The following is a 13,014-nucleotide window of genomic DNA, read 5'->3' as shown; positions in this document are numbered from 1 at the left end:
TAAAAAATATAGAAGTGGGGCAGGAGAAACCTCTTTACACGGAGTTGTGAGGCTGTGGAATTACCTCCAGGGTTAGTAGTTGAGATAGAAATTATGTCAACATTCAAGATTAGATTTGATTGGTGGCTGAATGAAAAGAGGGATAAAGGATTATGGAAACAGGTAAATGTGATTAGGACTATTTGCTGCATATAAATGCAGATTTGGACTGAATGTTTCTGTGTTGTAATCTATGCATCTCTATGTATGTATGTATGCTTAATTTAAAGCACTGACAAAAACTGCAGCTGGATGGAGCCACCTGCTGCCTGCATGAAAGATGGCGCCTCGGCACAACATTAGCTTGTGACAGATAGGGTTGCCTTTTTCTTGCCTGCTTCCGGATGACATCTGCCCTGCCCGCTCCCCCCCCCCCCCCCCCTCTCTCTCACTCAGTCCCCGTTGTCCGCCATATTGGATTCTGTTTCCCTGGAGCGCGAGCGGTCTGTGGCGGAGCCTCGGGCAGAGTGAGTGAAACCGGATCCGAGCGGGAGTAAACCGGAGCGAGGATGAGCTGCGCCGAGGAGAAACGCGTCGCCGGTCGAAGGAAGAAGAACAAACGGGGATCCGGCAACAACGGCAGCACCAGCGCGGTCCCGGGAGAGAGCCGCAGCCCCAGTCCGGCTGAGGAGGCGCCGAGTCCGGCGCACAGCGAGCAGCCGGAGCCGGGGACGGGCCCAGGCTGGGCCGGGGAGCAGGTAAAGAGCAGAGAGCCCTGAGGAGAGGAGAGAAGAGCAGGAGGGGCCGTGTGTCGTTGGGATGGGTTGTGGATTGCGGCGAGCAGCACCCCCCCGGGCCGCAGTTTAGCAGCATTTTAAAATTTCTTTCAGTGTTGATGATTTTGTGATGGGAACGCGGATTTGGGCAGGCTGTCAGCTGCTGGGCAGCTGGGGGGTCTCCATTGAATGCCTGAGGCTGGGGTCAGGGCCAGGACTAGTCTGTTAACTGATGGAGAGAACCCGTATCTACCTGCTGCAAATGGAAACGATGCTGCTCAACATTGTACCTTTTAAACCACTTCACCGTTTTAAGTCTTGAATATTATTATATGTTTATAATTAATGTTATTCCTTCAAATGCTGTTAGCTGAAGGGTTTATGATAATAAGTAGATGTACTAGTGCAAGTAACCGGTGGCAGTCTGTCCTGCGTAAAAACTATTGGTCTGCAAAAATCATAGAAACTGCAACTGTACTCTCTGTACCAAGTGCACAAGGTGTGTCTTTCAACTTGTAAAGTACAAACAGGCATAGCGATGAGATGTGTTCATTGGTCCACTCAGTGGTCATTCCTATCGTCATCAGTTTGACCAGTGGAGCATTCTTGCCCATCGGGTGTTGATAAATGTAGTTTAGTGGAATAGCCTTACTTACTGTTACATTATTGTGATGTTTTAGGTTGGCTTGAGCAGGATAGTCTCTTCTGATTATCAGTCAGTTACTAAATGAATTGGGCCCTTTCAATGCACTGCAGGTTTGGATTATTTCTAATAGAACTGTGGATTTTGAGCCCTGCAAAGCATGCTGCTTTGGATTGACAGAACATGATATCCATGATAAGAAATAAAAACACAAAAGGTTGTAAATGCATAGCAGGTTGATCAGCATCTGAAAATGGAAGGCAGTTTGATGTTTTGGGTTTGGCTTTTCAGAGCTGCATCATCAATTCTAATGAAGGTCTGTACTTGAATATTAATCATTTGTTCCTACAGACACTGATTATTCAATGCTGTCTTTCTAGAGTTTGTTTTAATTTTGAATTTGGAGCATTAATAGTTTTTTGTTTTTACTTCTCCATGTTCACTTGGGTGTTAACATGCAGTGGTAAATAATAGTGTGATGGGCATTACCAGTTGTCTAATAAATATTTCTTTCTTACAAATGTCCTTGCTTATGGACAGCATGTAGTGCTGCATGGTATCCCAGTAAACGTATTGAAATCATGTGTGTACATAGCCTCCTTTTAAAGGGGTGCAATGCCATAAATGGAGCCTCAAACAGACCAGGTAAAATGTTGTATACTGCTTCTCTGGAGCGATTGTAAATATGGTGGTGGATATATTGTAGTATATTAAAATTTCCTCTTCAGCTGTGAGTAATGAACAGTGTAGGTCCATGAATGGAATGCATCCAGTGTCTCAAACTTGGCCTGACATGAACCTGAGGTGATGTTTCACTTGTCATAGCCGATTTCAGTATGAGTTGGGGTTTGTCTTTTTTGATTCCCTTCCTTTGGCTGGTATCTTTTGTTCTTGTGGCTTTCTGTTTTTATTTTCTTGCTGTCTTGTGTATTTTCTATCAGTGGCTTATTTTCATTTATTTTCTTTAGGCTTTGTCCAACTTTGCTGTGGTCTCTGCTATTTATTGTTTTCATTTGATTTTAACTCCTCCATCTTCTTGGGTTCTCTGTCCTGTCCTTCCTTTTCTGGCCATGTCCTGATCATCTTAGCTGTGCCTCACTGTTGCCTTTCTAACTTCTATGATCAAAGCAGCTCCAGTGAAAACCAGAAAACTGACAGGTGGCTGTAGATATTTGTACAATTGATCAGAGATGAGGTTGTCAAAGAAATGAAACTTAGTGCTATTGGATGAAGTGTTAATAGATCAGCAAGTGTCAGCAATGAGTTGATGCCATTCAAACTCTCTGCTCTGTGCCTTTCCTTCCTCCCCCTTCCCTGTACAGCTCCATTCATTTGACCTTCTTAGTAGTTAAGGAGTTCTGCAGTCTTTCAATATAGCTGAAAGACGAGCAGTATTGGTATCTGCAGGTAGTGACGATGCTGAATTCTGCAGTGAACCTCCATAATTGATAGAATTTCAGTGTGAAGACTGAGGGATACTGGCCCTCTAATTCTCAGCAGGTATTGTAAGTTGTTGATGCATAAAATTACGTGTGTGTGATGGTATTAGTTTTAAACTTGACAGTTGGTTGAAAGAAAGAAAGAACTTGCATTCATACAGCGCCTTTCAGGACATCCCAAAGTGCTTTACAGCCAGTAAAATACTTTTGAAGTGTAGTCACAGTTGTAATGTAGGAAACGTGGCAGCCAATTTGCGCACAGCAAGGTCCCACAAACAACGATGAGATAATGACCAGATCATCTGTTTTTAGTATGTTGGTTGAGGTGTAGATGTTGGCCAGGGCACCAGGGAGAACTCCCTGCTCTTCAAAGTAGTGCCATTGGATCTTTTATGTCCACCTGACAAGGGCAGACGAAGACTCGGTTTAACGTCTCATCCGAAAGATGGCACCTTCGACAGTGTAGTACTGCACTGGAGTGCCAGCTTAGATTTTGGGCACAAGTCTCTCTAGTACAACAACAACAACAACAACAACAACAACAACAACTCACATTTATATAGCGCCTTTAATGTAGTAAAACGTCCCAAAGTGCTTAACAGGAACATTATCAAACATTATCAAACAAAATTTGACAGCGAGCCACAGAGATATTAGAAAAGCTTGGTAGGTTTTAAGGTGCCTCTTAAAGGAGGAGAGCGAGCTGGAGAGGTTTAGGGAGGGAATTCCAGAGCTTGGGGCCCAGGCAGCTGAAGGCACGGCCGCCAATGGTGGAGCTGTGAAAATCGGGGATGCGCAAGAGGCAAGAATTGGAGTGCTGAGATCACGGAGGGTGGTAAGGCTGGAGGAGGTTACAGAGATAGGGAGGGGCAAAGCCATGGAGGGATTTGTAAAAAAGGATGAGAATTTTAAAATCGAGGTATTCCTGGACCGGGGCAAATGTAGGTCAGTGAACATAGAGCTGATGGGTGAACAGGTGAGAATTAGGATACGGGCAACAGAGTTTGGATGAGCTCAAGTTTACGGAGGGTGCAAGGTGGGGCATTGGAACATTCGAGTCTAGAGGTAACAGACCTGGATGATAGTTTCAGCTGCAGATGAGCTGAGGCAGGGGCAGAGATGGGCAATGACACGGAAGTTGAAGTAGGAGGTCTTGGTGATGGAGTGGATATGGTGGGGTGGTGGGGGGGGGGTCAGGGTCAGATAGGACACCATGGTTGTGAATGGTCTGGTTCAGCCCCAGAAATTGACCAGGCAGAGGGATGGAGTTTGTGGCCAGGAAACAGAGTTTGTGGCGGGGAATGAAGACAATGGCTTTGGTCTTCCCAGTATTTAATCGGAGGAAATTTCTGCTCATCCAGTATTCGATGTCGGACATGCAGTATGACAAATCAGAGGCAGTGGAAGGGTCGAGAGGCCTACTGACTCAGGTGCTACCACTGAGCCATGGCTGACATCTTAAGCAGGTGGACCATGAATCTGCAAAATCTTTCATCTTTCTGCCCCTCTCATCCCCCCCACATTGATACTATTTGGACAAAATACCCGATGAGAGCTGCCACCTTGGACTGGCAGAATGTAAAATGTGCAGATGGAAGATTAAACCTTGGAGCCAGTTGGTTGAACTTGTAACATCCTTCCTGATATGGATTCCAGGAAAACATAATTCCCAAATCTGGAATTCATTTAAACCACAGGTTTGGATTCTATAATATATTAAAAGTTTACAATAAAAAATGTGGTTTATGCAGAAACTTCTTTCTCCTCTCTATCACCCCCTCCCCTCTCCCAACAATAGCGAGTCATTTGACATCAGCGTTGCTTTTAGGTTACCAAACAAATGGCAAACAGCATATTGAATGTCAAGGCACACAGGGCATGATAACCGGAGTGACCATAGGGACAAATACACATGAAAATCCGTCAGTGAATTTTTCAGGAATTATTTCAAGTCAGTACTTGTGGCTGGAAATAAGAGGCCAGTCGCTCTAGTTGTCTGGTTATGGATGTTGGAAAATTAATGAGTTCAAAGCAGTAACTTGTAATTGAAAATTTTGCAAAACGATAAAAGATTTTCTTTTTGCTCTGGTAAGATTCTCTTAAGTTAAGTTCTTGTGACATGTACTTAAACCAGCCATGCAGGCTGCAGACCTGTTCCCAGGCCTCTGGGCTGTTCTATAACTGGATACTGAGAGAGGTGTGCAACATTGTCATGGTTTTAAGGAAAATATGGAGTGGTGTATGGTATTTTCTGGACTTTGAGATCAGCCTGATGGACCATAATATTTCTGATCCTGTATATTCCGATACTCTTTCCCCTCATCCCTAGTTTGAAGCACTTTTGGTCTCATCCTCATCATCATGGAAACGAGACTAAGAGGTAATTTCAGGGGTTGGACGATTGTGAGTGTGACCCATATCATACCATGCTGTGTACTGGCTTCATGCTTGTCCCATCTTATTTGCTATACTTTATTAAAGTGACATTAACAAGCTAATGAAAATAGATGACTTCTATAAACTTTAGCCAAGTCAATAAAACTGGTAAAGGAATAATAAATTGATATACTGAATTTAGATATTTCCCTGATATTGTGGTCATGCTTTGAATGTGCCATCTCACGGGATCCAAGGTGAGGTAGCCAAATGGATACAAAATTGGCTTGACGACAGAAGACAGAGGGTGGTTGTAGAGGGTTGTTTTTCAGACTGGAGGCCTGTGAACAGCGGTGTGCCTCAGGGATCGGTGCTGGGTCCGCTGTTATTTGTTATTTATATTAATGATTTGGATGAGAATTTAGGAGGAATGGTTAGTAAGTTTGCAGATGACACCAAGATTGGTGGCATTGTGGACAATGAAGAAGGTTATCTAGGATTGCAACGGGATCTTGATAAATTGGGCCAGTGGGCCGATGAATGGCAGATGGAGTTTAATTTAGATAAATGTGAGGTGATGCATTTTGGTAGATCGAATTGGACCAGGACCTACTCCGTTAATGGTAGGGCGTTGGGGAGAGTTATAGAACAAAGAGATCTAGGAGTACAGGTTCATAGCTCCTTGAAACTGGAGTCACAGGTGGATAGGGTGGTGAAGAAGGCATTCGGCATGCTTGGTTTCATTGGTCAGAACATTGAATACAGGAGTTGGGATGTCTTGTTGAAGTTGTACAAGACATTGGTAAGGCCACACTTGGAATACTGTGTACAGTTCTGGTCACCCTATTATAGAAAGGATATTATTAAACTAGAAAGAGTGCAGAAAAGATTTACTAGGATGCTACCGGGACTTGATGGTTTGACTTATAGGGGGAGGTTGGATAGACTGAGACTTTTTTCCCTGGAGAGTAGGAGGTTTAGGGGTGATCTTATAGAAGTCTATAAAATAATGAGGGGCATAGATAAGGTAGATAGTCAAAATCTTTTCCCAAAGGTAGGGGAGTCTATAACGAGGGGGCATAGATTTAAGGTGAGAGGGGAGAGATACAAAAGGGTCCAGAGGGGCAATTTTTTCACTCAAAGGGTGGTGAGTGTCTGGAACGAGCTGCCAGAGGCAGTAGTAGAGGCGGGTACAATTTTGTCTTTTAAAAAGCATTTGGACAGTTACATGGGTAAGATGGGTATAGAGGGATATGGGCCAAGTGCAGGCAATTGGGACTAGCTTAGTGGTATAAACTGGGCGACATGGACATGTTGGGCCGAAGGGCCTGTTTCCATGTTGTAAACTTCTATGATTCTATGTCTGTTTATGGTAGGGAGATGGTATCCTATAAGTCTAATGTAGCCAGCTTTGCTGTCCTGAATTAGCATTCTATTTAAACAGAGAATGTGGCAGTTATTTGCCTCTTAGCCCCATGACAAAGGGTTAGGATGACTGTTGGTAACAAATCCAGGTTGTCTGACAGTCAGGTTGCTGTCTGCATCTAAATGGGGACAGCTTTGTTTGCTGACTTGTGAGTATCTGTGTAAAATTCTTCTGCATTATGCATACAAAAATTCATTTTGTACATTAAATTGAATAATTACACTCCCCACCATCTTGATTTTTAAATCCTGCGTAAAGCCTCTGCCAGAGTGGGTTCCCCTCTCTGGGTGGGTTAAAACCTCTGGGCCTGCGTTGTAGTATGCACAGAATTGATGTGTGGCAAGATCATTGTTGAAACTTAGTATTAATAGATTGGTCTGTTTCAGGTTGGATGTGGTTTTTACCTGGTGCTGTGTAACTGTTGAATTGAGCTACTGAGATCCAGGTTGGGTTTCTATTTAAATTTGCCAATGCCACATGTGTGCTATAGTTAAGGCAAGTGATTTGTCAAGGTGCAGCATCCTGCAATTTTGACACCACAGCACAGTTTTTGCAGCATTCTTCCCCAGCAGCATCTCTACTCTCTGGTATTTTAATCAGTGAGTGATGTGGAGCTGTATGCTTGCTGACTGTAACACCAGCTGGTTACCAAAGCAGCTGGTCTCGCAGACTCAACACGTTTTGTCCAGACATTTGAATTCAAACTCTCATTTTTTAAAAATGCCCTAGAGTGGGGTGTAGAATGAGCCTATAAGTTAAGCTGTGCTTTATCGATTGGAACTTGAATTGAGACTCTTAATTTTAAACAGTGCTGCAGTACAGCCATTCCTGACTGTAAGACCAGCTGGTAACTTCCCTTACTGTAAGGTTGGCAGAGAGACATGGAAGAGTGGCACTTCAAAATAAGCACCTGATTAAAATGAGTGTGTTGATGATTGGAGGACCTGACTGGCACTGACCTACACCTACAAGAATGCCCCGTAGCTGCCTTGAGGTTTTTGCCTTATTGTGCTATGTTAAATCACTTGTTCATCATGTTGTCCTGCTTTCAGACCGCTGCCAGTGCTTGCCTGAGTCAGTTGCTGGAATGTGTGACCGCAACATGGGAATGAATCACCTGGGTTTTTTTCTTCTCTAGCTGTTAGAGAGTGCCTGGCTTCTGCTTAACAACTTCTTACAGTTAAGAACTCTGAGATTGGAGATCAAACCAATATTCCTCTGCTGTTGCACCATGGATTGATGTTCCAAAGTACGAGGCAGGTGTGGGTTTTACCTAGTGATGGGATGGTGACGCAAAGTTAGTCTGGGACAAAGTATTGGTGTATAGTTGGTACCTGGTCAACTATATCCAAATTGGTTTGCTGTCTCTCAAATTTTGGACTGGATTGGTAACATCAAATCAGAGACCATAAGTTTGATTTCACTACCTTTAGCTCTGAATACCGAGATTAGTTTCAGTTAAATAGCCAGTCTTTTAGGGACCAAAATTAAGGTTGTTGTTCAGGCAGTGAAATGTTTTGCAAGGGGTAAAAGTGCATTACATTTTTATTTTTTTCCCCCAAAGTCGATATAAAGGCTACATTTATCTTGTCCACAAGGATGTGATTGAATTGTTGCTTCTGAGCTAAGAGCTCTGCCTTTTTAAATTTTGAGCACTGTTAAGTACAAGTGTCAATTCTTGGTAATTGCTCAATCTAAACTTTGATTTTGTGCAAGTTTTTATTTCTCTAGGAACAAAGGAACAGGAGTAGGCCATTCAGCCCCTCGTGCCTGCTCCGCCATTTGATAAGATCATGGCTGATCTGTGATCTAGCTCCATATACCTGCCTTTGGCCCATATCCCTTAATACCTTTGGTTGCCAAAAAGCTATCTATCTCACATTTAAATTCAGCAATTGAGCTAGTATCAATTGCCGTTGAGTCTACCTTCTGAGTCTTGCCAAAACATGTACCATCTCCACTGAAAGCATGGGATAGATACATCCTCAAGGCCCTCCGTCAATGTGAAGAAAAATCAGTGATGACCGTGCATTTTTGTGGTTGAGCATCTGGCCTTTTTGCAGCACCTTCCAACCTCTGACGACTTGGCTGAAACCAGCAAATTGCTGCTCGGTCAGAGGTCCTCCCACTCTATGATGCAACTTGTTTCTACTTCAGTGCACCATGCACTAGTCCTAGTGTGTATCTTGAAAACCAAACCAAACTTTGCAGAGTGACTGCTGGCAACAGATCTAACGTACAAGGAAGGAAGTAACTTGGTATGTGCTATTTATGTTGTGTGTGAGGGTGGTTGTACAGTGGGTGGTGTCTAATGATCAGCAGGGGAGGGTAGAAACAATAATTTGAGTGGATTTCTTTCATACTCAGAAATAATCACCTGCAGGTAATTGTTTTGAGCCTGCTGGATTTGGTTTGGGCATTCAACAGAATAACTAATTAATTGAAACAAATGCTGAAATGATCTTAACCATCAGTTTGTTTGGAAAGTGAAGATTTTAAGAAAAGAATAACATTGTGCATAATTTACAGAGCCCAATAGTGTGACCCCTGAAAGATTAGCTTCTTCACAAAGGGAGTTGTTAGATTAGTGGTTCATTAGTGATGCTCAACCAAAATCTGTATCATGCTATCATGTGTATATTTGGATTCCAGAATGCTAAAGTACGGTTGGTGTATTGTATGCACAGTCTCTAGAGAGACCTTGTAACCTAATGTTGACTCAGTGTTTGAATTAGACCAGGTTGTTCAAGTACAACTGCATTATTTTAAAATTGGTGTACTTCTGTTATTTTTATAGTCGATCTGTAAATGTGTTTGCATCAGATGTGTGTTTGCATCAGATGTGTGTGTGCAATATTGGTCCGCATGCTGATGTTTACATTTTTGTTCACATAGTCCATGGTGGCCCAAGCAATGAGTGGTGGAGGAGGAGTGTTTCAACTGGACTGGGGCGATTCAGCTGTCCAAATTGCCCCTGAATTGGGTCGAGCTGACTTTGATTGGGATTTTTAATGGCAAGGAGAGAACAGATTTCAGATCAATCCCTGTTGATCATACTGTAATGGGTGTTTTCGGGATATCAGGCCTGTTTTCCCATAATAAGATATTCAACTTACAATGCCTGACATCCATCCTGATAAAATATTTCATTTAGTAGCAAGTAGTTTTTTTCATTTGTTCATGGGATGTGGGCGTCGCTGGCAAGGCCGGCATTTATTGCCCATCCCTAATTGCCCTTGAGAAGGTGGTGGTGAGCCGCCTTCTTGAACCGCTGCAGTCCGTGTGGTGACGGTTCTCCCACAGTGCTGGTAGGAAGGGAGTTCCAGGATTTTGACCCAGCGACGATGAAGGAACGGTGATATATTTCCAAGTCGGGATGGTGTGTGACTTGAAGGGGAACGTGCAGGTGGTGTTGTTCCCATGTGCCTGCTGCTCTTGTCCTTCTAGGTGGTAGAGGTCGCGGGTTTGGGAGGAGCTGTCGAAGAAGCCTTGGCGAGTTGCTGCAGTGCATCCTGTGGATGGTACACACTGCAGCCACTGTGCGCCGGTGGTGAAGGGAGTGAATGTTTAGGGTGGTGGATGGGGTGCCGATCAAGCGGGCTGCTTTGTCCTGGATGGTGTCGAACTTCTTGAGTGTTGATGGAGCTGCACTCATCCAAGCAAGTGGAGAGTATTCCATCACACTCCTGACTTGTGTCTTGTAGATGATGGAAAGGCTTTGGGGAGTTAGGAGGTGAGTCACTCGCCGCAGAATACCCAGCCTCTGACCGGCTCTCGTAGCCACAGTATTTATATGGCTGGTCCAGTTAAGTTTCTGGTCAATGGTGACCCCCAGGATGTTGATGGTGGGGGATTCGGCGATGGTAATGCCGTTGAATGTCAAGGGGAGGTGGTTAGATTCTCTCTTGTTGGAGATGGTCATTGCCTGGCACTTGTCTGGTGCGAATGTTACTTGCCACTTATGAGCCCAAGCCTGGATGTTGTCCAGGTCTTGCTGCATGCGGGCTCGGACTGCTTCATTATTTGAGGGGCTGCGAATGGAACTGAACACTGTGCAATCATCAGCAAACATCCCCATTTCTGACCTTATGATGGAGGGAAGGTCATTGATGAAGCAGCTGAAGAGGTTGAGCCTAGGACTCTGCCCTGAGGAACTCCTGCAGCAATGTCCTGGGGCTGAGATGATTGGCCTCCAACAACCACTACCATCTTCCTTTGTGCTAGGTATGACTCCAACCACTGGAAAGTTTTCCCCCTGATTCCCATTGACTTCAATTTTACTAGTGCTCCTTGGTGCCACACTCGGTCAAATGCTGCCTTAATGTCACGGGCAGTCACTCTCACCTCACCTTTGGAATTCAGCTCTCTTGCCCATTTTTGGACCAAGGCTGTAATGAGGTCTGGAGCCGAGTGGTCCTGGCGGAACCCAAACTGAGCATCGGTGAGCAGGTTATTTGTGAGTAAGTGCCGCTTGATAGCACTGTCGACGACACCTTCCATCACTTTGCTGATGATTGAGAATAGACTGATGGGGCGGTAATTGACCGGATTGGATTTGTCCTGCTTTTTGTGGACAGGACATACCTGGGCAATTTTCCACATTGTCTGGTAGATGCCAGTGTTTTTGCTGTACTGGAACAGCTTGGCTAGAGGCGCGGCTAGTTCTGGAGCACAAGTCTTCCGCACTACAGCTGGGATGTTGTCGGGGCTCATAGCCTTTACTGTATCCAGTGCACTCAGCCGTTTCTTGATATCACGAGAAGTGAATTGAATTGGCTGAAGACTGGCTTCTGTGATGGTGGGGATATTGGGAGGAGGCTGAGATGGATCATCCACTCGGCACTTGTGGCTGAAGATGGTTGCAAACGCTTCAGCCTTGTCTTTTGCACTCACGTGCTGGATTCCGCCATTATTGAGGATGGGGATGTTTGCAGAGCCTCCTCCTATTAGTTGTTTAATTGTCCACCACCATTCACGACTGGATGTGGCAGGACTGCAGAGCTTTAATCTGATCCGTTGGTTGTGGAATCGCTTAGCCCTGTCTATAGCATGTTGCTTCCGCTGTTTAGCATGCATGTAGTCCTGAGTTGTAGCATCACCAAGATGGCACCTCGTTTTTAGGTACGCCTGGTGCTGCTCCTGGCATGCTCTTCTACACTCTTCATTGAACCAGGGTTGATCCCCTGGTGGAGTGAGGAATATGCCGGGCCATGAGTTTACATATTGTGCTGGAATACTATTCTGCTGCTGATGGCCCACAGTGCCTCATGGATGCCCAGTTTTGTGCTGCTAGATCTGTTCTGAATCTATCCCATTTAGCACGGTGGTAGTGCCACACAACACGTTGGATGGTGTCCTCAGTGCAAAGACCGGGACTTCGTCTCCACGAGGACTGTGTGGTGGTCACTCCCACCAATACTGTCACGGACAGATGCATTTGCGACAGGTAGATTGGTGAGGACGAGGTCAAGTAAGTTTTTCCCTCGTGTTGGTTCGCTCACCACCTGCCGCAGCCCAGTCTGGCAGCTATGTCCTTCAGGACTCGGCCAGCTCGGATCAGTGGTGGTGCTACCGAGCCACTCTTGGTGATGGACATTGAAGTCCCCCACCCAGAGTACATTTTGTGTCCTTGCTGCCCTCAGTGCTTCCTCCAAGTGGTGCTCAACATGGAGGAGGACTGATTCATCAGCTGAGGGAGGACAGTAGGTGGTAATCAGCAGGAGGTTTCCTTGCCCATGTTTGACCTGATGCCATGAGATTTCATGGGGTCCAGAGTCAATGTTGAGGACTGTATATCACTGTACCGCCACCTCTGGTGGGCCTGTCCTGCTGGTGGGACAGGACATACCCAGGGATGGTGATGGAAGAGTCTGGGACATTGGCTGAAAGGTATGATTCTGTGAGTATGGCTATGTCAGGCTGTTGCTTGATTAGTCTGTGGGACAGCTGTCCCAATTTTGGCACAAGTCCCCAGATGTTAGTGAGGAGGACTTTGCAGGGTCGACTGGGCTTGGTTTGCCGTTGTCCTGTCCTGTGCCTAGTGGTTCGTCTGGTTTTATTCTTAGGACTTTTCGTAGGGAGATTTTACAACTGAGTGGCTTGCTAGGCCAGTTCAGAGGGCAGTTAAGAATCAACCACATTGCTGTGGGTCTGGAGTCACATATAGGCCAGACCGGGTAAGGACGGCAGGTTTCCTTCCCTAAAGGACATTAGTGAACCAGAGAGGTTTTTACGACAATCCGGTAGTATTTTAATTCCAGATTTTTTATTGAATTTAAATTCCCCTCTGCCGTGGCGGGATTTGAACTCATGACTCCGGATTATTAGTCCAGGCCTCTGGATTACTCGTCCAGTAACGTAACCACTATGCTACCG

At 45.0% G+C, this 13,014-nt stretch overlaps 1 protein-coding gene across 2 annotated transcripts in view; it reads left to right on the top strand.

Moving 5' to 3' along the window:
* The first annotated feature begins 444 nt into the window (after positions 1-444).
* fam193b (family with sequence similarity 193 member B) overlaps positions 445-13,014 on the top strand; it is a 64,929-nt gene continuing 52,359 nt past the window's right edge. For both annotated transcript variants that reach the window (XM_067996457.1, XM_067996456.1), the window contains exon 1: positions 445-737. In XM_067996457.1, the coding sequence (XP_067852558.1) occupies positions 549-737 (189 nt within the window). In that variant the 5' untranslated portion in view covers positions 445-548. The remainder of the gene's footprint in view (positions 738-13,014) is intronic.

This window comes from Heptranchias perlo, chromosome 14, assembly GCF_035084215.1.
Source record: "Heptranchias perlo isolate sHepPer1 chromosome 14, sHepPer1.hap1, whole genome shotgun sequence".
Lineage (NCBI taxonomy): Eukaryota > Metazoa > Chordata > Chondrichthyes > Hexanchiformes > Hexanchidae > Heptranchias > Heptranchias perlo.
Note: the sequence above shows the minus strand (reverse complement) of the source record. Positions and strands in the feature narration are given on the sequence as shown.